The sequence below is a fragment of the Pistacia vera genome, unplaced genomic scaffold (assembly GCF_008641045.1).
Source record: "Pistacia vera cultivar Batoury unplaced genomic scaffold, PisVer_v2 Contig421, whole genome shotgun sequence".
NCBI classification, from domain to species: domain Eukaryota; kingdom Viridiplantae; phylum Streptophyta; class Magnoliopsida; order Sapindales; family Anacardiaceae; genus Pistacia; species Pistacia vera.
The window spans coordinates 91,022-118,327 of NW_022196248.1; the positions used below are offsets into that span (position 1 = coordinate 91,022).

The 27,306-nt window shown below is 35.8% G+C and overlaps 1 protein-coding gene across 2 annotated transcripts; it reads left to right on the forward strand.

The window, feature by feature from the left end:
• The first annotated feature begins 23,832 nt into the window (after positions 1-23,832).
• LOC116142900 lies at positions 23,833-27,264 on the forward strand. 2 transcript variants are annotated; one of them, XM_031428315.1, is made up of 5 exons: positions 23,833-24,003; positions 24,133-25,093; positions 25,176-25,292; positions 25,713-25,867; positions 26,783-27,264. In XM_031428315.1, exons 1-5 carry the CDS (start codon positions 23,908-23,910, stop codon positions 26,966-26,968), a joined length of 1,515 nt encoding a protein of 504 aa, XP_031284175.1. In that variant the 5' UTR covers positions 23,833-23,907; the 3' UTR covers positions 26,969-27,264. The 2 variants fall into 2 exon arrangements, with proteins under 2 accessions (XP_031284175.1, XP_031284174.1); XM_031428314.1 differs by having other exon boundaries at positions 23,833-23,994.
• Positions 27,265-27,306: the final 42 nt, after the last annotated feature.

Sequence of the window (27,306 nt, forward strand, 5' to 3'; positions counted from 1 at the left end):
TAGCACCTAAACAATAAAGAAAAGGAATGGGTTCCCAATATTTTAAAAAAAAAATTTCCATTGCCTTTATTGGTGCATTTAAAATTACATTGTCTTTGTTTTTTATAAATAACTCGGAAATTTTTATAATTGTATGTATTACCAATGGACTAGTAGGATAATACACACCAGAAAGTTGTAAAGTGGATTGGTAAAAAGTTTTAAGAAAAGAATGAAATACTTTAGCTATTTGCCAATCATTTTCTACCAAATAATGAGGACCTCTATTATTTGCTACAAAATAACTAATTATATTAGCATAAGGTAAACATGAATCAAGCATTAAATAAGTACTATTCCATCTAACAGGCATGTCTAATGCAAAAGTTTTAAGAGACATATTTGATTTTATACAAGCGTCTTGAAATTCAGCATTTCTTTTATTACTACTAGTAATCCAAGCTAAACAATCTCTAATTCTATTAATATTTTCTTTAATTGTTTTCATACCACTTTTCACAATTAAATTAATAACATGGCATGCACAACGTTGGTGAAAAAACTTCAAATTGTTATATAAAGGATAATTACTTTGAAAATAATCTATAGCTTTACTATTAGAACTTGCATTATCTAAAGTTAAACTTATCACTTTACTAACAATATCATAATCTTCTAAAACTTCAACAATTTTATTATAAATTTGTTCACCACTATGATCAACATCCATTAATCTAAATCCTAATAAAGATTTATTTAATTTACATTCATTATCAAAATAATGACTAGTCACACAAATATAATCTTGTTTAGCTCTACCACTCCAAATATCGGCAGTTAGAGCCACACTAACATGACAAGTATGTATTTTATTTTTTAATTCTAATTTCATTTTTTTAAACAATTTTATTAAATCATTTCTAGCTGAAGTTTTAGAATAACTTTTAAATCCTGGAAAAAATGAATTTTGAACAAATCTTTCAAAATATTTATCTTCAGCCATATTAATAGGTTGATCAGTTGCAGCAATATATAAAGCTAATTGTTCCCTATATACATCAGAACTATAATGCCAATTAGTACCCATATTAGTTACTTGAGTTTGATTGCTTTCTCTATTTCCATGTTGATTAATATGTTTATTAGCATGACTTTTTAAAGTACTAGTACCATTACCTGAATCAGCTTTATAAATATTTCCACAGTATTTGCATCTCGCTTTCTTGACTTGAACGTCATTTTCTGTCTCGTAAAACTTGTCGAAATGCGCCCAAACATCTGATGTGTGTCTGTCTTCGCTTCCGACGGCAGTTGATGATCCCGCCTCAGATTGAGATGAAGTTGGACGAGCACGACGATTACGAGGACGACTTCTAGAACCACCGGGAGCTGTTGGAATCGGGGGCATAATTTGAGGTGTATCGGATTTTGAGAATGGGAAAGCGGGACTATTTGAATCTCCTCCTGCATTTATGTTGGTAAAATCAGCGAGACTAGGACTAGGATAGTAGTTTCCGTCATCATTGTAATTGATGGGAGAGAAATATCTATCCATTGTAGTTGAAAAAAAAAATTGATGTAGAAGAAATAAAAATTAAAGAAAGAGAATTGGAATTTGGAAATTGGAATTTGGAATTTGGAAAATTGGAAATATGAATTAAAAATTACAAAAACTAATAAAAATTAAAATATGAGCAAATTGCAAAAACTAATAAATGAATAATTGAGAGATTAGAGATTAGAGAATATGAGAGAATGAGAGAATTTGAGTTGTGAGAAAAATGTGAGAGTTTAGGGCCAATTTATAGGAAAAAATGGGAAAGAAAAATGACGAAATAGACCCCTCCAACGGCTATATTTCAAGGATAAAAGGGTAATTTGTAAAATAAAATAAAATTTTTTATTATTTTTTATTTTTTTTCGGCCAACCTGCCGGGTTGGCTGTTGCAACCCGGTGGGTTAACCCGACCCGACCCACCAGGTTGCAACAGCCAACCCGGCGAGTTGTCGGGTCTCTTGCAAAAGAGACAAAACAGTAACCCACCGGGTTGCGAGTTACCATTGTGCAACTCGGCCCGCTCGGGGGTTGCTGTCGGGTTAGGGTCAACCCGGACCGCCATCTTGGCAGTCTGGGTTTAACCCGCATTTTTACGGGCCGGGTTAGGGTTGACCCGCCTAACCCGGCCCAAATTTTCCACCTCTAGTTACCCTTTTACTGAGGAAGTTCGCCAGGCTCCGCTTCCACAAGGATTCAAGGCATTAGAGCTACACTAGGTCTGTGACTTGGCGAAATGTTGATGCTTCGCAGTCACACTGGTATAGGATGCCAAGAGGTGATATAAGAGGCTCAAGGCCTGGCAACAATTCTCCTTGCTGTACTTACAACAATTTCAAGTGAGAAGACAGCTCACAATGTCGCTCAGCGACTTGAGTAACATTCGTCAGAAGAGAGATGAAACATTGACCTCGTATTTAACGAGGTTCCAGAATGAGCAAGCAAAAGTTTCGAATGCACCCGAAAAGTCCATCCGAACTTTGCTAATTGTAGGGATCAAGCTGAACACAGAGTTTGGAAAGAGCTCCAAAGTGAAGATCACGTGAGCTTGGCCAAATTTTACCAAATGATTGCAAAACACCAGTGGGTAGAAAGCTCGCTGGCAGCATTGGCCAGAAGTTTGACTCGAGGGGTCTCAAAATTTAGTTTGTTGCTGGCACCTCATTGTTGTACTAAATTCTTCTCAGCCTAAGTTGCCTCGGCTTCAACCTTAGCTCGTGCGACCTTAGTCGCTTTGAGCTTGTCAAGGAACTCCATTTCCTTGACCCCGAAGGTCTCCACTTCCTCCCTAAGCCGCTCGAGCTTAGCCTGCTTAACTTCCTTCTCTTTCTTCGCAACCTCAGCCCTGGCCAGAGCATCTTCTTTCACCGTCTCTGCCAGTTGCTACCCTTTATGAGTGCCCTCCAAGGTGGGATAGCACTCATTATAGAGAAGTTTGCTCACCATGGCAGCCTAAAAAAAAGATAAGATGGAAAGTAAGGAAGAAGTAATGATAGCATGTGAATAAAAGAAACGAAAGGCGAACTATTAGTACCTCTGCCGCATAGTTGCACAGCAAGGCTAACATCTCGGTGGGAGCAGTATCCCTAACGACCATGAATGTTCGTAGGGTGACGCCATCCCTGGCCGTCGCGACCCTAACACTGATGTGGTCGGGGAGTTGGTCGATTAGCTCATCAACCATAGCTTGAGCTACTTCGTCTGTCTTCTTGTCTCCCCGCCAAGACGAGCTGGACTTACTTCCCTCGACAACAACAATCTCACCCGCAGAAGCGGATTTCTTCTTGGCCATAGTCTTTTTTTGGCCACCAGCCTGCACAGTGACCTCTTTGCCCGAGCCAACTTGTTGCTTAGCCACTTTCTGCTTTCCCAAGCCTGCCAAAGGCTTGGATGATTTCTTCTTGCCCAAGCCATCATGCTGCTTAGGTCTCTTCTATTTTCCTGAGCCCCCAGTTAGCTCGAGCATTTTCTTTACCAACCCTTTTGGGGTTCAGAGATACCTTTCCTGCCAACTCCCTTCGAGGCAGTCATGGGCTTCTTCACACTTGGGCTTTCCCCAAGTTCTCCTCTGTTGCACTTTGTGCCAGCAAGGTCGATGGGTTGCATCGTCGCCAAAACAGTTGATGCTTTCTTGGCAATCGCGGAAACTACCGCCGCCTTTTTCTTGAGGCCCTTTGGTTTCTCGGCCCACATTTCTGCAAAAAAAAAAGCAAACAGTAAGCAACCTATCCGCGCGGGGAAATAAGAGTGAGCAAATGATAACTTAACCTTTTTCAAGAATGGCGAAAAAATTGGCATCATCTTGACAGAAGCCATATGCCCTCAGGTAAGGAAGCATGAGGATCTCGTTAACGTTACGCTGACCGTCGGGAAGGTTGCTGAAACACTGAAGCCTCTACAAGCTCACGGCAGGAAGATAGTTCTGCTCGAGGTTAACTGCAAAACAAAACAACTCAATTAGCTAAAACACAAAGCTTGAAAGCGACCCTCGCACTCACGAGAAGTCAAAGTCTTACTCACTTTCGAAGCGAAAACGCGGGTCTCTCGGGCTTCATAGAAGAAAGATTGGGAGTCCCAATGCGGGACCTTCTTCAGGACATTGACCAGCTCGTTGAAACGTACCATCCTCGCCTTGGAAAGGTAGTACGTTTGGTCTTGCCCTTTTTTGAGCCTGTACAGGTGGACAAACTCCTCGACAAATGGCTCGCCCAATTCAGCGATCATGTACGCAATGTACAAACCCATGATTATGACGTATGAGTTCATGGACAGTTGGAGAGGAATGATGTCAAACCACCTCAGAATGCTATCAATAAAATAATGAGAGGGAATGGATACCCCGCATCTTAGGAGGGTCTCAGAGATCGCCACCCAACCGGGTGAGGGATTCTTCCGAGAATAGCCCCTAGAACCATCAAATTAAGCTAAGGCGCATAAACCGCTCTTATGCACTCTAGATCCCCGATTGTAATCGAGGATTGTGGTTCTCTTCGCAACCTATGAACTGGAGATCGCTTGCGGTAAGCCAACTACACCGAGACGCGATTGGACGAGCCCACCTCATCGGGGTCCGAACTCCTTGTGACGAGTTCCTCGGAGACCTTAGGGATTATGTCCCCAAGGACTGCCGAGCCTGCAGGTGAGTCAAACATGCGATCAACCGTGTGACTGCTAGAAGAAGACATAATTATAGCTCGCCTCTAGGTACTTGAAACAAAAGCGAACATGTGTTAGAGCTCAAAAAACTCGGCGACGTATCCACACTTGCTTTCAGTTCAGGCACCCAAGATAGCTCGCCCCACACGACGAACGCACATGACCTACCCAAGATTCCAAGGGCCACCGCAATAAACCCTCCTTAAACCCAAGACCGTCGGAGACACATCAAAAAACCCTACTAAAGCCCTAGAAAACTCAATGTGGCCATAACAGTGGCCACACTTTGATGCGAAAATTGGAAAAATAAATAAAGAGAAGGAAAAAAAGCCTTACCGAAATGAGAGCAGTTGAAGAACTCGTCGAAAAGAGCACTGTGATGACGATGAAGCAGCGACAGAATGAACGAAGACGTCAGAGAATTCTCGTAAGTTGAATGAGTTTTTTATGACATTGCCAGCTTTTATAGTGTTTTGCATGGGAGAAAAAAGGGCGGGGTTCAATCGTGACCATCAATCTACAGTGAATCTCGACCCTTCGTTTGTCAAACAATCTTAGCCCTCAGACATGGCCACGTGTCGTCCATCCACAACGAGTAACAAACCGTCAGACTGCTGTAATGATAACCGTTGCCGCACGTGGACAACTATAGTCTCCCATGCGCGACGAAATGTGACTGCCAAAGGTTACCGCATTTAATGCGTCATGACTACATTGAATTTATATAACTGCCCTAATTTTTCATATTCTGAGTCTGTCAAGTATCGCAGGAAATAAAAATCCAAGTGTGAAGTATCTCGACCAGGCACAAGGTCGACCCTCGAAGCTCGATCGAACCTGCATCTGGTGACCTGTTGATAATGTTGAGCTTGGTATCGAATCGAGCAATAGTCTTCAAAGCCTGAAACGAGCATTGAACACTAGAGGGCAGATGTTGTGTGTGATTTTTTCACCAAGCTCAGGCTACTGCGAGGATGTAGCTCGACCCAAAATCAGCTCGACTACAACGATTGTCCGACCCAACATAAGCTTGTCGAGATTTAGCTCGACCCAGCACAAGCTAGTCGTGAACAATCCGTGCAATCGTTCAACCAATTCACAGATTGCTCCAGATCCTAGATATTATGGGAACGATCAAATCGACAGCAATCCTTGCGCAATCACATCGCCCAATCACGAGAATATCGGAGTTGCATTTTAGATCAATTGTAATCCCTTTATTTTTGCTCTTTCTTTTGTATAAACATTGTATATAAACCCCCTCCAATGATGGAAAAGGGGTTACGAAATTTTTATAGAATTCTTATTGTAAGCTCTCACAGCAAATACAAGAACAGTGGACGTAGGCTCTAGAGTTTACCTCGTCGAACCACTTTAAAAATCTCTTTGTTCTTTACTTTTTATATTCTTCACTCACTCATCGCTAATTATCCGTAATCACGCACACATCAGTTTCGATCCCGCTAAGGTCAATCGGATCACTCTAGTTGATGCAGATTTCTGTATCAACAATATATATATATATATGTTTTTTAGATTAATTAAGAGGGATTTTTTTAATATATCACTAAATAATGTTTTTTTTTAATGTAAAACCAGATCCACATCCACCCAATTTCTCTTCCAATGTATCTTCAGTAGGCGCTCTGACATTGAGGACTTTTAAATAATTTGTATGATCTCCCGCCATCCCTTTCCTAAAGAAGACTTTAGTTTTAATCCCTTCATTGACTCTACCATCTCACCTCTAAAAATGTTTCATGTTATCAAAACTGCAGAATTTTGATATTTCTTCTGTCACATTTTGACCTTCTTCTATCACCTCTATGTTTGCAGGAGCATAATCAAAAATTCATATGGCTAATGGCCTATTGACAATAAAAGACCACAAACCTTGGGAGATTTACCAACAAACGGCAAGAAAAACTAGAATGCAACAATGATTGGCTGGTTGCAATGGTTGTCCTGAATAATGGTAGGAATGGATTTGGTGGAAGCAAGTGGTGACTAGTGAAATAGGTAGCGAAGTTAGGCAGTGAAGTCCGGCCACCACGTCAGGCGGCAATGCTTGGCTGGTGAACTAACGATCGACACCTTCAAAACCTTTTGCCCGTTTGTTTTCCATTGAGATCTAAAGGCAAAGATGTAATTGCATATGACTCATGAATAAATGATTATTAATACAAAATGTACTGATAAAGACTTATATTCTACCCCTTTTATTTGGATTAGTAAAGCTCACACCACCAAGGCGCAATTAGACTAAATTATTATTCTTATCAAACAACAAAATTATATACCGTCTAACTTGAGATGAAACAACACTAACGAGCTCTGCTCAATGCAAAATGTACAGATGAAGACGTATATTCACCATTTCTTTTTTTTTTCTTTTTTTTTTTTTCTTAAACTAACTTTATCCTTCTAAACTACTCCTACGTGGTCAAGTGGTTTGATATGAACTTTCAAATTTATTACTCAAGAGGATTTAAATTTGAGTCTTTCTTCGATTGCTAATATGAATAATAATTAAAACTCTTATTTGATCAATAGTTTTAATCGGACACCCACAATCACAAATAATAATAATAATAATAATAAATAGAAAAAACACTACCCTTCTCCCTGAGTACATCCGCCTACCCAATATAACCCCAAGCCACTGAGCCCAATATATTTAGAGTTGGGAGGGTAAAAGTTTTAAGAGGATACTAAATACACCTCTATTATATTTTAAGAAAAAGGCTATTTAAATCTTATTTAACATCGAAAATAGCTGCGTATTTAGGTCCAATTATGGTTTTTATTTGCATCCCTTTTCAAACTTAATTAGGGTGTTTGTTTACAATACTTCCCCTCATTTCAAACTTTATAAGGGTTCTTGTTTACATCACATTTTCCCCAATTTCTTAATTAGGTTTTTTGTTTATATCCCCTTTTTCCAATTTCAAATTTGAAACTTCCTTTTTCTTCTTTATATCAGATTCATTCCGTTGTGTGATTACTTTTTCCATAACTTTCATCAAACAAAGAATTATTTGAAATAAAAAAAAAATCAATGATTTAAAAAAAATTAAATTTAGGTTTTATGTAAGAATTAAAGGTTAAAAATTAAAATTAAAATATAAAATAAAGAATGAGTGTGTTTAGAAATATATCATTAAGGTTTAACTTGTCGAAACAAAAATACATTTAAAAGAGATTGTAATTAAGCTCAGGCTAAAAATCATTTCCCAAATTTTAATCCTAAAATATTTAGGAAAACTAATGCAACAAGTAAAGATAAGCCCAATACATCTTGGTATTCCTAGAATATAATTAAAAATAAATAAAAACAAAACCAAATTAGTAAAGTAAAATAAACATTGAAAAATTATAAAGGTATGTTCGGTTACCCTTTTTTGCCTTTGTTTTCACTTTTTGGCATAGAATTTTATTTATTTACCATTTTGTAAAATTCGTTTTGGCATGCCATTTTGTAAAATTCTATCTGCTGGAAACGGAGAAACGGGTGGGCTGAGAGAGAAAGCTTCTTTTTTAATAAAAAAATCTTTTTTTTTTCATTTTTTTCCCTCCTTAAAATAAAAAATTTCATTTCAAATTAATTTTTTTTTTTCTTTGCATTTCAGATAAACTACCGAACACATTTTTAGTTTACATCTTTTCAGATACTGACAAACATACCAACACATTTTTCATTCTTACTTTTGCTAATCATTTTCAATATTTTAAAAAATACAGAATACTAATACACAAAATTTATAAAAGAACAGACCAAAAATTCTTATATTCACTTTTTTCAATCAATAAAATCATTATTTGTCAATTTAATTTTTCTTCAGCTTGCAAAGTTTACTTACATAACCCGATCAGTTGTCTCACAACGGGGCAGGTTGTATAACTCCAAACTCAGCCGTTAAAATAAAAAACTAACCGTCCATATTGAAGAGCCACAAGTCCTCTGCGTTCTGACCAAAAATCAGATTGATCAGACTAGAGATCACCTTCCGATCGTCAGGCTGAAGAAGGATAGACGAACTGAAAAATTCTGCAACTCAACTCTTTGATTTAGCTGTCTTTCTAGCGGCAAAACTCCACAAAAAAATGGCTATCATGAAGCTGACTGTTGGATGTGAAGATCTTGCTGTAAAAAACAACGCTATGAAATTTGAGCAAAAATGGAGCAAGATTCACCGTTGGATCGTCACCGGAATAACCTGGTGTGGCTGCCTCTTTCTCACTTCTTCAGATTTTGTTTCTATAAGCATACCCTCTTTCTCACACTATTCACCCACTCAAAAAACAAACAAACCTGCTGCCCTTTTTTTTCATTTTCATTTTTTTTTTTCTTTTAGTTTTGGGCTTTAGGATTTTGGGTCATCCTCCACATGAGGGAAACCCAAGCCTAACAAATCTCCCCCCTTTCCCAACTATGTGGGGAAATGGACCATACCGACAATAGCTTGACAAACTTCAAGCTTCTCCCTTTCTAAAGCCTTTGTCAACGTATTCGAGCCATTGTCATCTATATGGATCTTCTCAAGTTCAAATAGGTCATCGTGAAGAGTATCCCTTATCCAATGATACCTTATATCAATATGCTTAGATCTCGAATGAAATGTAGAATTCTTCACAAGATGAATAGCACTTTGGTTGTCACAAAACAAAACATACCGTTGTTCTTTAAAACCAATCTCTCTCATGAACTTCTTCATCCATAGCAACTCCTTACAAGCTTCTGTTATAGCAATAAATTTTGCTTCTGTCATAGAAAGTGCAACACACTTTTGCAATCTCAACTACTAAGAAACAACTCCACCAGCAGAAGTAATTAGGTAACCAGAAGTAGACTTACAAGAATCCATGTCTTTGACCATGTCAGTATCTGTGGAGCCAACCAAAACTAGTTTATCACTTCCAAAACAAAGTTTTAACTTGGAAGTGCCTCTAGATACCTCATAATCCACTTCACTGCATCCTAATGCTCTTTCCCTAAATTTGACAGAAATCTGCTAACAGCCCCAGCTGCATAAGCTATATCTGGTCTCGTACACATCATTGCATACATCAAGCTTCCTACAGCTGAAGCATAAGGGGCTCTTTCCATTTCCTGTTTCTGAATATCTGTAGATGGACTTTGCTTTGCACTTAGCTTGAAATGAGTAGCTAAATGAGAACTCACTGCTTTGGCCTTACCCATGTTGAACCTTTCAAGCACTTTTTCAATATACTGCTCCTATGACATATACAATTTCTTCTCCTTTCAATCTCAACAAATTCGAATGCCAAGAATTTGCTTTGTTGGCCCTAAATCCTTCATAGCAAATGACTTACTCAATTGCTTCTTCAAATCATCAATCTTAAAAGAATTCTTGCCAACTATCAACATGTCATCAACATAGAGCAATGAAATAATAAAATTGTCATTAGAAAATTTTTGCACAAATACACAATGATCAGAAGTAGTCTTCTTATAACCATGTTCCCCCATAACTGACTCGAATATCCTCATCAAACTTTACACCCATACTAGACAATTGATCAAAGCAGCTTTGGAATTCATTCAAGTGATCCAAAATAGAACTCCCTTCCTTGTATCTCAAATTCATAGCTTGTTTAAGCAAAAACAATTTGTTATTTCCTGTTTTTTAAGCATACAAGGTCTCAAGTTTGTACCACAAAGTCCTAGCACGAGTCTCATTAGCAATATGATTCACAACATTGTCCTCTACCCATTGCCTAATGTACCCACACACTTCTTCGTGCTCAAACTCCCGTTCTTTGTCACTTTTAGAATTAGGTTTTTCCAAAGCAAATATCGGCAAGTGTAGTCTTTTCAAAAATAGAAGATCTTTCATTTTCCCTCTCCACTTATGATAATTTGTTCCTTTCAAACAAACTATTTTACTCAAATTTGCCTCCATCATTCAAACAATCTACAACCTCGCTCTGATACCACTTTGAAAAGAAATAATGTATTAACAAAATATTTCCTACTTGAATGAATCTGTGAGGAGCAAAACCTTGAGCAAATATGTCAGCAAAGCACCCAAAATTTAGGATGTATAACTCCAAACTCAACCGTTAAAATCAAAAACCAACTATCCAGATTGAAGAGCCACACATCCTTTACGTTTTGACCAAAAATTAGGTTGATCAGACTAGAGATGACCTTCCGATTGTCAAGTTGAAGAAGGATAGATGGACTGAAAAATTCTGCAACTCAACTCATTGATTTGATTGTGTTTCTAGAGGGCAACCTCCATTAAAAAAAAAAAAAAAAAGGCTTATCACAAAAACTGATTGTTGAATGTGAAGATGTGTCGGTCAACAAACCGCTTTGAAATTTGAGCAAAAACGGTGCAAGATTTTTGTAACGCCCCACTTGAGGTACGTAGTTAAGATTTGAAAATGGCTTGAATGTTTATTGATATCTCATTTGGGTCGTATGTTGTAAATTGTTGGTTTACCCTTGGTTGAAGGGTGTATTGGTTTGGTTGAGTGGTTGCCCTGAAAAATTGTAAGACTTGGCGAAATCTTGATGTTACAGCCTTCGCCGGGTGTGAAGAAGAATCTTCGCCGCGGCGATGAAGTGCTTACAACCCCTGTGTAGTGCTGTGGGTTTTCACCGGGGCGGAAGAAATAGCTTCACCGCGGCGCAGAGATCGGCTGAAATTTTCCCTTGAGAGTTAGAGAATTTTTCCTTTTGAGACTCAATGACCATTGCTACCCCTAATTAGCAGGAAAAGTGGAGAGTGAAATGCAAGGAAATTACATGGAGAATAGTTTGAATGTGGGATGTTTTTTGCAAAGAATGAAAGGTCTTAGGTGGAATTTCAAAGAGAGGAGCAAGGGTATAGTGGGAAGGTGAGAAAATATGAGATATTAAGGGTTAGCTTAGAAACCCTTTCATTGATTCCTTCTCCACCGCCTCTTTCATCCTTCACTTCTCTCAAATTTTCATCCAATTTTCCAAGGATCTTTGAAGAGCTTTTGACTAGAAATTGATACAAGTTGATCCTAAACCCTTAAAGGTAAGAATCCTTACTGTAGATGTGAAGTTTTATTGTGAAAGGTAGGATCCTTATTGAGTTTGTATGAAGTTTAAGAGAAATATCAAGCCATCAAGAGTAGAGAGCTTAAGGTTTCTCCTTGAGCCTAGGTAAGTAACCCACCTAAGTTGTGATTTGCATGATTGAATGATGTGTAGAAATTTATATATGATTAATGTTGAATTTTTTATGTTGAAATGGAGTGATGAATTCATGAATGAGTTCAATGTTTGTATATGAAGGAATTCCCACCATGAGTAGGGTGGATGTGTTGATAATTTTGGTGTTAGAAGAATGGAGAGAATGAGAAGAATTGAGAGGAATATTTGAAGTGTGTTTTCTTTGCAGGATGTGTGATGATTTAAAGAGTTGAACTCCAATTTTGGAGGGGTAAGAAAGAGTATGATAAGAAATAGAGTTTATGTTTGCACACATATTTTTTGATGAAATGCTAAAAGAAAGCATATAAGTAGAAGTAGAGAACCTTACTTTATGCAAACATAGCATATTTGCATTTCATGAATGCATATAAGAAAGATTTTTAGGCATGAGCCATCCTTATGCATATGTTTAATTGAGTAATCACATGAGAAAGAAATATGAGAAATGAGAAGAACCCTCTAAGAATAGAGGTAAGAAAAGAATCAATCTCTTAGAATAAAGAGAAAGAAAGAATTGGCACTAGAAAATTAAATGAATATTAAGTGCTACAGAAAAGAAATAAAATAGGTTGTGCGTGGGGGAACCCGTGAGTGTAGAGTTACCGCATGTGAACCGCCAGAGAGAGCGGGGTCTCCGCCATGAGAGAGCGGAATGACAATGAGAAAAAAGAATTTGTATAGCCATGAGAATACATGCAGATGAGAGATGTACACGGAAAGAAAGTACACTCACATGACAAGGGTTCTGAATCCATGCATCGACCAAGACGGCAGAGAATAAGATAAGAAAAGAAATAGAAAGAAAAGAAAAGAAAGAAAATGCATTGTTATGCTTTAATGTCTGTGCCTGCATGGTTATGATATTCTCCATGGGTGATGAGAATAGAAAAAAGAAAAGAATAGTGAGAACTAGAATTAGAGAAAGTGACAAGAGTACGAAAAGAATTGATGAGGAATGCACAGGGATTATAGAGTAGAAGTTTTACTTACTGGAGCATCTTTGTGCTTACCGTTGTTTCTTTGTGTAAAGGACATAGGTGAGGACAGGTCGGTATGGACGTCGGCAAGCGGGGAGACTTAGCTGCATGTCCATGTTTTTTAGAGCTTTTGTACAAATGATGTTTACTATGTAAAGAATGTATTTATTAAGTAAAGAAAATTTTGGGCCCAACTATTTGATAAATATTTGTTCTTTTATTGATATATTTTATGAATACGATAGTAGAAAGAGTTGTTACAGATTACGTTGGATCAATCGCCGGAATAACCTGGTGTGGCTACCTTTCTCTCTTCTACAATTTGTTTCTAGAGCATACCCTCTTTCTCACCTATTCACCCACTCAAAAAAAAAAAAAAAAAAAAAAAAAAAGGAACAAAGCTACTGCCCTTTTTTTCATTTTCATTTTCATTTTTTTCTTTATTTTTGGGCTTTAGGATTTTGGGCCTCCCACATGAGGAAACCCAAGCCCAACATTTTCATCATCTTAATTTTACAATAATTATTTAATTATTTATATTATAATTATAATAATATATATAGAAACTGAATGGGAGATATATTAATTTTTTTTAAGGGTTAAATACTATGAACCTTTTTTTTTTTTTTTAATCTCCTTGTGATAATTCATCTTTTTAATCCCACGGTGACGGTAGAGTTAAAAGTAGTTATATTTAATGTCAACTCAACACTTTTATCATCATTAGACACATAAAATAAATGGTTCATAAACGTGTCAAAAAATTAGGCTCATTGGGTTCAGGGAAAACTATCTAGTTTTTCAAAAAAGTTAACATAAAATTTGTTTTGTTGTTGTCTTTACCTATTTTTTAAAATGTTTTCTAAAATTTATTAATTTCCTTTAATCCCCTAAATTTGTTAATTTAACTAAACAACTCTCAAAAAAAAATTTAAAAGTTGACAAAAACACCCAAACAACCCAAATTTACCAGATTCTGGCCACTACTACTGGAAGCTGGCCAGAATCTGGTGTAATGGCACACTACCAATACATCGATACGGCAACTCTGGCTACCCTCTGGCGGTGGTGGCCAGCTGTCTGTATTTAATGGTGGATTGGAGGTGTTTTTGTTAACTTTTAATATTTTATTATAGAGGTGTTTAGTAAATAAACAAATATAGGGGGTATTTTTATTAATTTTCAAATTCTACATCGTAATACCCACCCAATTTAACTTTTTTCATAAGATTATTCTAAAAATTACCCAATAATGAACCAAACGGAGCCTAACTCACAGTATCTTGGTTCAATAAGTAATTGTTTTTATATTATAAACAATTATTCAATATAATATTTATAATTTTAAATATAAAATTAAATTAGTATACAAAGTTAGTTTAAATATTTTAATAATATAATTTTAAAATATATATATATTTAATATTTAAGAAAATATTATAGCTAAGATATTATTAATTTTTATAATAAATAATACTAATATTAAATTATAAGAAAAAAAAAAAAGATTTATGCCTACTTAGGATAAGCGGTCCCAACTCCCAAGCTCCAAGAATTGGCAACAAACAATGTATTTATAAAAGATGAGTGTTGAATCTTAAAACATAATAAATTGGGAGATGCAGTGGGATAGGTGGGAAAATGCGGTGGTGGACTGTTCGGTGGGCAGATGGGGTTCGGCGTCGGCTGGTTGCGGAGGAATTTTGTAGTTGCAGTGAAGGGGAAGGTGACTGTGTGGTAAATATTCCTTCACAATTTCAAGTTTTTAAACCCCAAGATATGACAGAACGAGGCAAGTAGCTGTCCGAGATTGTTTAATTTAGAAAGAAAAGACAAGAAAAGGAATAAAGTTTATATTCTATATAGTATATCAAACGTCTTTTCATTTTACGTATTTAAAAAAAAAAAAAAAAATTGTTTCAAATTTTCATTTTTCGAATATTCCTCAATTTAACCAATCTTTATAATATTTTTGAAAATTTTAAAATAGAGGAATATCTCACCCAATACCTCTCTTATCGTAATAAATAAATGGAAGTAAAGTTTAGGAATATTTAAAGGGATAATTATGAAAACCCTTAGGCTGTGTTTGGTTAGGGTTGTGGGCAGATTCTATCTTTGATTCTAAACATCCTTTTGTTTGGTTTGACAATAATATAAGATTACGTGAATGTTTCATTCCCAATTATGAATATTATTGGTCATTTTGATGGTTATTAGATTACCTTATCCAGGGGTGTTAATCTTTTTTTACTAGGGTTGTCTTTTATTTTTTTTTACCAAATTTGCCCTTAAATAAGAGCTATTTTCAACTGAATTGCCCTCCAATGTCTACCAAATAACAATGCCCTAGACCGCCCACATTTGAGAATTTAGCTAAAACACCCCAACCGCAAAAATTTTAAAAGTTAACAAAATACTCCAGCCACCTGCAATAGTCGCCAGATCAATGCACGACTGGCGGGATTTGGCTAGCCGTGTGCAGATCTGACTATTTTTGGCCATATCGAAGGCTTAAAATAGCCAAATTGTCTTAGATCTGGCCGAAAATGGCCAAAATAGATTTGGCCATTTTTTGGCCATTTCCGGCCAAATCCATGACAATTTGGCTGTTTTTGGCCTTCAATCTAGTTGGAAACAGCCAGATTGGCCTGGATCTGGCTGGAAACAGCTAGATCGTCATGGATCTAGCCATTTCCACAACGATCTAGCTATTTTCGACCTTCGACATGGTCGGAAACAACCAAAACAGAGCACAGCCGGCTAAATCTTGTCGGTCGTGCGCCATTTTGGTGACTGCCACTAGCAGCCGGTAGTGGTGGGATGTGATCTTGGGTGGCTGGGGGTATTTTGTTAAAATTTAAACTTTGTTGTTGGGTGTTTTAGCTAAATTCTCAAATATAGGGGGTTAAAAGTAATTTAAAAAATATTATTACTATTATTATTATAATGATATTAAAAAGAAAGGGCAATTCAGTAAAAGCTTGTTTCAGTAATATTTTATTCTTTCCAATCAAACATCTTAATTATTTATACCCACTAATCTAACCAAACATATTGATATAACATTCTCTCATAATCTTTAAGGTAATCTATCTCATTGGTAATTCTACCTTTTCGGCAATAAAAAAATTCCTTGAACAAAACGCACCCTCATATGTTTGCCGAAATTCCGATAGCACAAAGAAAAAGAAACATATTATACATAACCCCCACTCCGTTAATAACCATTGATAAAAATTTATTAACTATCAAAATGACTTTTTACCCTTTACCAAAATATGATAAATTACCCTAAACTGATTAAATGTATAAAAGTTTCTTTTTCATCCCCACACTCTTTTCTACATAAAGTCAATTAATTTCTTTTAAATTTTCATTCAATCTAGACGATCTTCATCACCAACACTATCAATAATAAATCACCAATACTCCCAACGAAAGAGAAACAGAGGCGGGGGATAAGGAGAAAGGAAAAGAGGAAAGAAGAATAAAACAGAGGAAGCGAAGATAGAGAGAAAAGAGAAGAAGGAAGAAAAAATTCAAATGTCTGATTAATGGTTAAAGTTAACGGTTAAAACTAATGGAATGGAGTTATGTGTAATATGTTTTTTTTTTTTTTTTTCCCCATCTATGCTTTCTATAATTTTCAACCAACATACAGGGATTTCGATAATTATCCCTTATTTAAATGATAATATATGTGTCATATGATTCAGTATTCCATGGATTATAACTGAGAAAATAATAATTTTGTTTTTACAGGTGTATTTGGTTCAATGAATGTTGTATTATTAGGAATGTGGAAAAATAGATTACCTTGAAGGAGCAATGGTATATTTACAACTGAGTCATATAACCAGGTAAAAAACAAAGGACAGAGTAATCATTTTACATAAAATTTGTATAATTTTGTCTGGTTGTATGACTTAGTTGTAAGCAAAACATTATTGACCTTGAAGATTACTATGAATGTTTAGTGAAATGTGTTTGATTAGGTTAGAATAAATTGGTGGTATGTTATATTGATGTTTGGTTGAGGGGAATGAATTGATAGGTATGTTATATAAATTACTAAATTGTCCTTCTTTTCAAATATTAAAATATATATATATATATATATATAATCATCTTTTTTAACCCCCTATATTTTAGATTTTGCTAAAACACCTTAATCACATAAAAATTTAATTTCTAACAAAATCACCCCCACCCACCCCAAGCTGACAGAACAGCGCACGATCGATCAGATCTGACCGGTCGTGCATTGATCTAATCATTTTTGGCCAGATGGGCGTAGATCTGGCTGTTTCCAACTCGGTCAGTCATGCGTCATTCTGGTGACGTTAGTTGGTGGTGGTTGCCGATAACCGTCGATGGTGGTTGGTGGGCGGCAGTGGTTTGGATGGCCTACAATTTGTTTTAAATACAAGAGTATTATTGTTCAAAAAAACTTAATTAATTAGGGGTAAAATTGTAATAGTATATTCATGTAAATTAATTTCAAAATAAATGTCTTAAAATTTTATTAATAATGGATAAAATTGTATCAAAATTAAGATTTTTAAGTAATCTTAAAATACCTAAACTAGCAATAATTACGATTGGTTTTAGAAGATTACTAAAATCTTATATTACTTAGACAATTAAATATTGTGATCTCAGTAATATAAAATGACACTATTTTAGTAAGAGGATAACCCCCAATCAAACATCTCCTAAAAGTTTAGTTTTAGAAGCACTTTAATTTTATAAAATTTGTTAGTAACATTTTAGTTTATGTCAATAACATTTTGATCTTCATCGTTATAAAATCTTAGAGACCAAACTATTTTTGATAAAGATCAAATCATTGTTTAAAAATTTTATATAACCAAAGTATTATTTATACCAGATCTATTGTTATTATCCCGTCTTTCTTGTTCATAATCCCTAATTCCTGAACAAGCAGCTACACTCAGGCACTCTCGAGAATCAAGATCAGCCCTTGCCGCACACTTACGGGTTACACTCTCTAGGTCTGCTACACTTTGTAGTCTGTGTCCAAAACCAAACCAATCAGAGAATATTGTAGAAGGATTCTTCACCAGCACCTGTAACGTTAACATTGGTTAAATTTCTAGAAGGATACATCATGAGGAGGACCCCGACACCTGTAACATTAACTATTAGCAGTATATAATATTCAGTTAATCGTTCAGTTTACATTACATTTGTACGGTTAGTTAGTCTGTTAATTAGTTTGCTTAGTTGTAACTAGAGTTAGTTGTTAGTTTGAGTAAATTATAAGTTAACTACTGTAATATATAATAGTAAGAAATGAATAAAGTAGTACCAATTTTCTCCCAATTCTTCCCTTGCACTATTTTCATGGTGTTAGAGCTTGAATTTTTTCTGCATTTCAATTTGAAATCAGATCAATCAAACACTTAATTTTGTTCTAGTAAAGTTCAAAGGTCTCAAAATCATACTTAGCGATAAGATAAAACTGAAACAAATTAGAATTTCTTAATAAGATAAGATATGAAAAATAAAACTTCAATCAGTTAAGCCATAATTAGACATGATGATATGATTTCTTTTGAGAACTTAGGGATTACTTGATTTAGCACATCAAAGGGGTTATACTTTAACTTCCCTCCAGAAAACCAATCAGCTCATGAGTTTCCTAAGTTTTATATGAAGTAAAAGTAAAATGAAGTTTCTAAAATGAAATAACAAACTATATATGAACTTAACGGTGTCTCATAGAATCATAGTCTCTCGAAAATTACCAGGAGGATTCATGAGAAGTTGCCCACCATTAAATTTGGAATGTCAAAGGTGTAGCTAAGGATGACATTTGAGACATTCTTTGTTCCATAATTTGTAATTTTGCTAAGCATGAATAGCTTAATTGTTTATAATACATATGAAAGATACAACATAGGTGCATCAGCACAAATAATTATATAATGAATTATCGAAAGTCAGTCATCCAGAATATCATTAAAGCTTTACACAATTGCATAATATTAAAAGAATACATACAGTTATGAAACAATTTTAGAAGATTGTGATATTAAATATCAATAATGTGTGTAAAAGTACAACAAACAAATAAACAAATAACTTATTTGCTTAAAGAAATCAAGGTTGTCACTAGTTTTTGCATATGAATTATAGTTTGTATTGTAAAACTTTAGTAGATAATCTAGTATCCCTATTTTATATTCCTCAATTCTGATTTGGAAAGCAAGAGTCCGTAGCAAAGTAAAGATTTTGGCACGGACAATAGCCCCATAGAAAAATTAACACCAATGACTTGCCCCAAACCGGAAGACCCAAGGCATGCCTCTCTCCTATTCAATACATTAATGTGTAAAAAAAGAGCTCAGGATTTAATGCCTAGATTCATACTAACTTACCAACTTATTTTAAGGCTCCTTGATTCTTATTCCGTTTGCTTTCACAAAGTGCTAACAAGTAATTCTCTGCAATGCAAGGGCTAAATTTTGTAAGCCCTGTAAAGCAAAGTAGGCAATTATTAAAATAAAAGGGGCGAACGACTTGTACATACCCAAAGTTTACTATAATAACAAGTTGGTACCCAAAAGGTTTTGAAACGACAAATAGATACCTTCCGTCATATTCTGTTAGTGATTTTTGTTTATTAATAGTGAAAAGACTAAAATGCCCTTCAAAGTTTCAATTTTTGTTTTTTATAAATTTAAAAATTTCTAAAAAACTCCCTAGGTTTGCTAATTTAATTAAACACCCCCATATATAAAATGTTTGTTAAATGACAAAAACACCCCCACCACCACCAGTGCCAGATTCCGGCCACCATCGCCGGAATCAGGCCGGAAAACTGTATTACGACACAGATCCGTCGGATCTGTGTCGTAACGTGCCGATCTTGCCTTTTCCGGCAAGATCCGCCACTGATCTTGCCGGAAAAGGCAAGATCTGGCCGTCGAAAGAGCAGCCAGATCTGGCCTTCGAAACAGCAGCCAGATCTGGCCTTTTCCGGCCAGATCCGTGGTTGATCTGGCCGGAAAAGGCCAGATCTACTGCCAGATCTGGCCTTCGACGCCGCAGATGGAGTTTTGCGGCGTCGACGGCTAGATCTAGCCGTAGATCTGGCCTTTTTTGGCCAGATCAGCCACGGGTCTGGCCGGAAAAGGCCAGATCGACGCGTTACGACACCGATCCGACGGGTCTGTGTCGTAACGCAACTTTCCGGCCAGATTCCGGCGGTGGTGGCCGGAATCTGGCACTTGCCGGTGGGGGGTTTTTTTGTTATTTTATAAAACTTTTATATATTGGGGTATTTAGTGAAATTTGTAAGAGACCAAACTATTTTTGATAAAGATCAAATCATTGTTTAAAAATTTTATATAACCAAAGTATTATTTATACCAGATCTATTGTTATTATCCCGTCTTTCTTGTTCATAATCCCTAATTCCTGAACAAGCAGCTACACTCAGGCACTCTCGAGAATCAAGATCAGCCCTTGCCGCACACTTACGGATTACACTCTCTAGGTCTGCTACACTTTGTAGTCTGTGTCCAAAACCAAATCAATCAGAGAATATTGACTTTAGTCAAATTTTGTAGAAGGCTCCTTCACCAGCACCTGTAACGTTAACATTGGTTAAATTTCTAGAAGGATTAATCATGAGGACCCCGACACCTGTAACATTAACTATTAGCAGTGTATAATGTTCAGTTTATTGTTCAGTTTACATTACATTTGTACGGTTAGTTAGTCAGCTAATTAGTGTACTTAGTTGTAACTTGAGTAAATTGTGATGTATATAATAGTGAGACATGAATAAAAAAGTAGTACAAATTTTTTCGGAATTCTTCCTTTGCACTATATTCATTCTCTTCAACATGCTATTAGAGCTTGAATCTTTTTCGCATTTTAATATGAAATCAGATAAATCAAATACTTAATTTTGTTCTAGTACAGTTCAAAGGAGCTCAAAGTCATTCTTAAAGATAAGATAAAACTGAAACAAATTAGAAGTTCTTAATAAGATAAGATATGAAAAATAAAACTTCAATCAGTTAAGCCATAATTAGACGTGGCTATATGATTTCTTTTGAGAACTTAGAGATTACTTGATTTAGCACACCAAAGGGGTTTTACTTAATCTTCCCTCTAGAGAACCAATCAGCTCATGAGTTTCCTAAGTTTTATATGAAGTAAAAGTAAAATGAAGTTTCTAAAATGAAATAACAAACTAAATGTGAACTTAAAGGTGTCTCATAGAATCATAGTCTCTCGAAAATTACCATGAGGATTCATGAGAAGCTGCTCACCACTAAATTTGGAATATCAGAGGTGTAGTTAAAGATGACATTTGAAACATTCTTTGTTCCATAATCTATAATTTTGCCGAGCACCGATAGCTTAATTGTTTAGGATACATATGAAAGATACAACATAGGTGCATCAGCACAAATAATAGCATAATGAATTACCCAAAGTTAATCGTCCAGAATCTCACTAAAGTTTTACACAATTGCATAATGTTAAAAGAATACATACAGTTATAAAACAATTTTAGAAGATCGTGATATTAAATATAAATAATGTGTGTAAAAGTACAACAAACAAATAACTTCTTTGCTTAAGAAATCAAGGTTGTCACTAGTATTTGCATATGAATAGATGATGAAAAGTATAGCTTGTTCTCTACCGATCGTATTGTAAAACTTTCGTAGATAATCTAGTATCCCTATTTTAAGGCTCCTTGATTCTGATTCCGCTTCTATTTTGCAACTGCAATTAGTTTTTGCCCTGAAACTTTGTCACTTACACTAGCAACAAAATTGTACCTGCACTCTGATATGAATTCCCCAAACATATCTACAGGTTGTGCAAACAAGACTTTAGTAAATGCTTTAATAAGAAGTTTCCAGGTCATGGAAAATGAAAAAAAACATGTACATACCAGATATTTTTAATGCCAAAAGATACTTCTTTGCAAAGGACTCCAACACTAGGCTCCCCAAGAATTTAAAAATACTCATCACATATTCCAGTGAGGAAACCTTTGTTATGTCCAGAGTCTCCAAAAGTTGCAAAAATTCACTATTCCGTTTGCTTTCACAAAGTGCTAACAAGTAATTCTCTGCAACGCAAGGGTTAAATCTTGTAAGCCCTGTAAAGCAAAGTAGGCAATTATTAAAATAAAAGGGTAAAACCGAAATAAAAAATCTCATTGATAAGAAAAGGTATAGAGTCAGGATGACATTAAACCACGTGCCAATCAAGTTGAAATAGTCTCACTCATAATCAATTCCTCTTTCTAATTTTTAATGCTGTCCCCATAATTTTCATTGATTTACCTGGTAATATTAATATAGAGCAAACGACATAGTCCAACCCAGGTTTAAGTTAATATTTCTGGTTGTATTTATATCAAATTCTGATTCTTAAAGTAACATCTTTTATTTTTATTTTAATAGATTTTTAATTTCTCAGTATAGTACAACGCATGTTAGCACGTTAAAGTACGTCGATGCTTTATTTGGTCAAAGAAAGGTTCATGTTAATAGTGTTAAAGTCGATGGTTTTTGACTTTTTTCGATCAATTCCGAAGTCTAAAATCACTTTCGAGACTACCGTTGAACTCTCCACAATCTCCTTTACAAAACTTATGCCTTCACTCATCAACCTCATTCGCCGTTTCTGATCAATTTCAATAACCACTAACGGTGTTAGTTTAAATGTGAGAACTTGAATAAACACAATCAGAGGTATCAACTTGAGATTTTACTAAACCTCATGTGGGAATATGTGTTTACTCTATTAATATATGGCTTTAAAACATACTATAACAACAAAACCCCAAATAATTGCATAATGATAAAAGATGGGGAAAATGAATTTTATGTTTTAGTCCTTATCAACAACGTTTTGATCCCGTCATTGGCAAACCAGAGGAATTAAATTCTACTGATTAAAAGGTGTTGAGATCAAATCTGAGGGACGAAATTGTTATTATCTCTAAAAATTAGATGTTAAAAAAGTTATTCTATATATTTAGGTTATCAAAATCTTGTATCCATAATAGTGCCTCTTATATCTGTCGATTAACTTATTCGAATCAATTTAACGGGGTCGTTTAAAAACGATTACCAAAAATACCAGAACTGCGGTTAAATATTACTAAAACCCTTGAATATAAAGTATGTTGTACAGTTGTTTGATAAACCTCGTTTTCCCAGAACAACCCTCTATCGTAAAACTTAAGCCAACTTAACGCCGATTATCGCCACCGCTCAGAGGCAGCTCCAGGTCTCCGGTAACCCTTTCATCTTCTACTTTCTCTTTTTTGAATGCAATTTGGGTTTTATTTTCTCTGTTTGTGGGGTTTATAAGTCACTGCCAGTTTTTTTAAATAAAAAATTTCCAACTTTTATGAGTGTGAATTCTAAAAATAATGACTTGATCATGCGTTTACCGGTTTACATATTTTTTTTTTTTCTTTTTAAATGTGGGTTCGTTGTTTTTTCAATGATGGGTTTGTGTTACCATCTGCGTTGGTGGCTCTTTGTGCTGTTGGATTGTGGTGAAACTTAAGACGCCTCAATAATTATGGTTGTTTCTTCTTAAGAAAGAAAGTTTAAAGGGTTTCATGGTCATAGGAAGCATAATTGAAATGGTTTAATCAGTTTTGGAAGATGATCATGAAGGATATGGGAGAGAGAAGGAAATTAGACTAAGGGATTTGCTATTTTAACTATGAATTTGCTTTGTACTAAGAGTTTATGCTTTTATGTGTTGATATTACATTCACATATAAGATGTTAAATTTTTTTTGTGTATTTTATTATTCATCAACTCTATGCAGCTTATTTAAGTTGAGGTATTGAGGTTCACAGAATTGCTGTTTCTAATATAGTAACTCATGCGAGTCTTGATATGATTCCATCTCATTGTTGGCAGGCAATTTCCTGATCCTAGGGTAACAAGTGATGCTGTTTGAGACATTGGATTCAGAAATCTAGTACAAGCCCAAACCCGTAATGGATTTAAAACTAAAAAGTATAACCTGGGTTGGGAAGAACATCTCCCAGAAGTTTGAAACAATGTGCCAGGAGGTGGATAACATTGTGAGTCAGGTATTTTAAGGATTATTTTCCTTTTTAAGATGGTTTTTTTTTTTTTTTTTTTTTTCTCTTTTGTGTATTATGTAATTTTTTTTTCTTTGGCAATTCCACTCATGAATTTAAAGTGCTTTGCTTCGCCAGGACACTGTTAGATATGTTGAAAACCAAATGCAGACAGTGGGGGACAGCATGAAAAAGTTTTGCTCTGATGTCGTCCAAGATTTTCTTCCTCCTTTAGTGGATACTGTAAAACATGAAGCTCAAGAAGTGGCTCTGAAAAAAAATGCTGCTATTGGTACATATCTGAAGTCAATAATAGGTATTCAAGAAAATCAGGAAGATGTGTTCATTAACCAATCAACTGTGGAGCCCAATGCAGTTGATCCAGTGACAAACCAGATGGGAAATGAATTGAATGGACTTCACCTTGGAAACCAACTTATTACTCCAATTTCTGAGGATTCCTCTGTAAGGCCAGAGTCTGATTTGGATTCCGGACCAACTGATGATGTTTTAGCACATGAGATCTTTGATGTGAATGAAGAAGAGGATTCTATAAAGGAGAAGTCATCTACATCTAGGGTATTGGAGTCAATATCTCTTGGTGGGAAAGACTCTTCTAAGGCATCGTTGATCTGCGAGTTTGCTGATTGCAATGAGAAAAATGAATGCAGCTTTGTGACAGAGGTTTCATCTGTAACTTCAGTTTGTGTTGTGGAGTGCCAATCTGCCCAAGAAAAGGATACAGTTTGTGATAACTTCGCTGATAACTCGGTGAGTGTTTCTGATGCTTCAAATACTTCATCTGCTTCTGAGGTGGCTTTCTCAGTTGTATCCTGTGTCGAAAAAGTATCAGAACCGGGATTGATGTCCTCTACCAATTCACAATTATCGGGATCTAACAGTTCTTATGAAAATTTAAGTGCAAACTTTGCTACACAATCAGTGTGTTTTAATGATCCTGTTGATGGGGTTTGGTCTGTGTCTGATTGTTCTGAGGCCCCCCCATCTTCTACATTGGCTCTAATTGCATCTCTCAAAGACAATGCAGCAGAGGCAGGACTCATCAAATCCTGCAGTGTCCTGTCATTGGAATCAGGCGGTTGGTATTTTCAAATCTTTTATAAGAGAAGTATTTTTCCCTCCTTTTACCGTGACTTCTCATTTTGCTTGTCTTTTGGCAGGGGAAGATGTCTCCGGAACAAATTATACATTGTCACTTAGCGGGACATCTCAAAATAGTAATGCTGAGTTATGTGGTTCTGCTCAATTTGATGCTCATACATTCTCTTCAGATAGTGGTATGTCAAAGTTCTATTCTTGTTTTCCTCCCCTTCTTTATACGTCTGTCTTTTTCTGCATTCATTCTCATATGTGGTGACGATTATCCTCGTGGTAACGATGAAGAGTGTGTTCAACTTTGGAAGTCCTTTCTTCCTTTCTTTCTTTCTTATTTTCCTGGGCATCTGTGTTTGTGTGTGGTGAACATTTGAATATATGTTCTCTTCACTGGAGCTGACTCATCTTTCTTTTCTTCATCTTTTTTTCTTTAAGGCATTGTTATAGGTGAAATCCTTTTTTGAGAATTATAGCCATGGTTGCTTTAAACTGTAATGATTCTAATGGAATAAAATTTCTGTGATTGTAAGAAGCTGAAATTACACTTTTTGCTCAGGCCTTGTTATGTTGTTCTTTGAAAAATCTTTTCTCTTCATCTACAGGATATTCACATTATTGCAGTGATGATTTTGATTATTCTGGGATGGAAACAGTTGAATTGTCTGACAACGTGAAGCTAGAGGAAAGCTGCGTCATGGTTGACAGTAGCGCACTTTATGCTGTCTCCCAAAGAACCCAAAAACTTGGATCGTTCAAGGTTCTCTCTCTAGCTCTCACTCAATTTTAGCATGAGAAAACATGTTAGGGGTCCCCCCCTATCTCAGCAGGAAAAAAGTCAAATAAAATTCCTTGATTTGTTAGTTTTAATCATTTGATTTCAATGGCTGGCAAAGAAATAGCAATATTAACATCCTCTTCTCATTGTATCAAAATAGTTTTCCACTATCCATATCCTTGGCTAAAATTTCGTTTGGAAAAAACAAAAGTAAAAGCTAAGCATGTTAATTTAATATGCGATTATCATAATCTAGATCATGGGTCTATTTTCTCAATGTTGAGATGGCGCTTTTACAAGGAAACCAAGAATATCATTTGTGTTGGAGTCCCACATCGATTAGGCACGCTCAAGCCTATTGGGTTATAAGAGGGGGTAATCCTCCCATTTAACAAGGCCTTATTGAGTGAGGAGTCAGGTCCACCTAAAATTCTAACATGGTATCAGAGTCCAGGTTCAGTTGAGCTGAGCGTTTGACCAGCGGGTGAGGAGTTAGAGCAGGCAACTACCTCCAATAACAGGCATGACCCAATATATGGGCTTGACCGTGAGGGGGAGTGTTGGAGTCCCACATCGACTAGGCACACTCAAGCCTATTGGGTTATAAGAGGGGGTAATCCTCCCATTCAACAAGGCCTTATTGGGTGAAGAGTTAGGCCCACCTAAAATTCTAACAATTTGGAACTCAACAAAGTCTGGAGAAACCTTTTCTCTCTTTTTTCCGCCCTTTTAATATTCACAGATGAAATGATTTCTTAGTTATTCTTTGCAAGCATGCCTCAGAATAAATGAAACACCTTATAATTTTCTGCCCCTCCTTATAATTATTTTATCATCCAGATACTTGAGCCTAAATAGATCTTTTTTTTTTCTTTTTTGCTTCATTTATCTTATCAGAAAAGAATCAAGGATGCTTTTGCTTCAAAAAAGAGGTTAACTAAGGAGTATGAGCAGCTAGCAATTTGGTTTGGAGATAGTTACATTGGACCTAGTCAAGACACATTGCAAGCTCTCTTGCCATCGACGGTCACCCCAACCTTGGACTCAAAGGGTATATCTGATTCTGAATGGGAACTCCTGTAAACAATTCAAGTTTCTCACTGGATGGCTGCGACCAGACTGTTCATGTCACCTCTTGCTCGTGCAGATCAGTGTGTTGTCTTATCACAGTGTGAATAAAGTCAATAAGCAGGTCCAAGTTCCCTCTGTATAGAAATAAGAAACAATAAAGGTATTCTAAGATGAGACACCTATGCAAATTTTATCTGTTTTTTTGTAGATGGAATGACACTTCCCTGATTAGTTGCAATATAATGCCACGTCTTTATGGTTTTGCTACAGCCAACATTGATTATAGTCATTTTTTTGTTGTATTTAATCTGGAGAGCTTTCTTTTCTTATTATGAAAAAAAAAAAAATTA

Bases quoted from the DNA above. Each gene is read 5' to 3' on its own strand.
- LOC116142900 (XM_031428315.1), top strand. From the start codon at position 23,908: ATGGATTTAAAACTAAAAAGTATAACCTGGGTTGGGAAGAACATCTCC. The intron at 24,004-24,132 runs GTATTTTAAGGA...TTGCTTCGCCAG, and splicing joins TGGATAACATTGTGAGTCAG to GACACTGTTAGATATGTTGA. The intron at 25,868-26,782 runs GTTCTCTCTCTA...TTATCTTATCAG, and splicing joins AAAAACTTGGATCGTTCAAG to AAAAGAATCAAGGATGCTTT.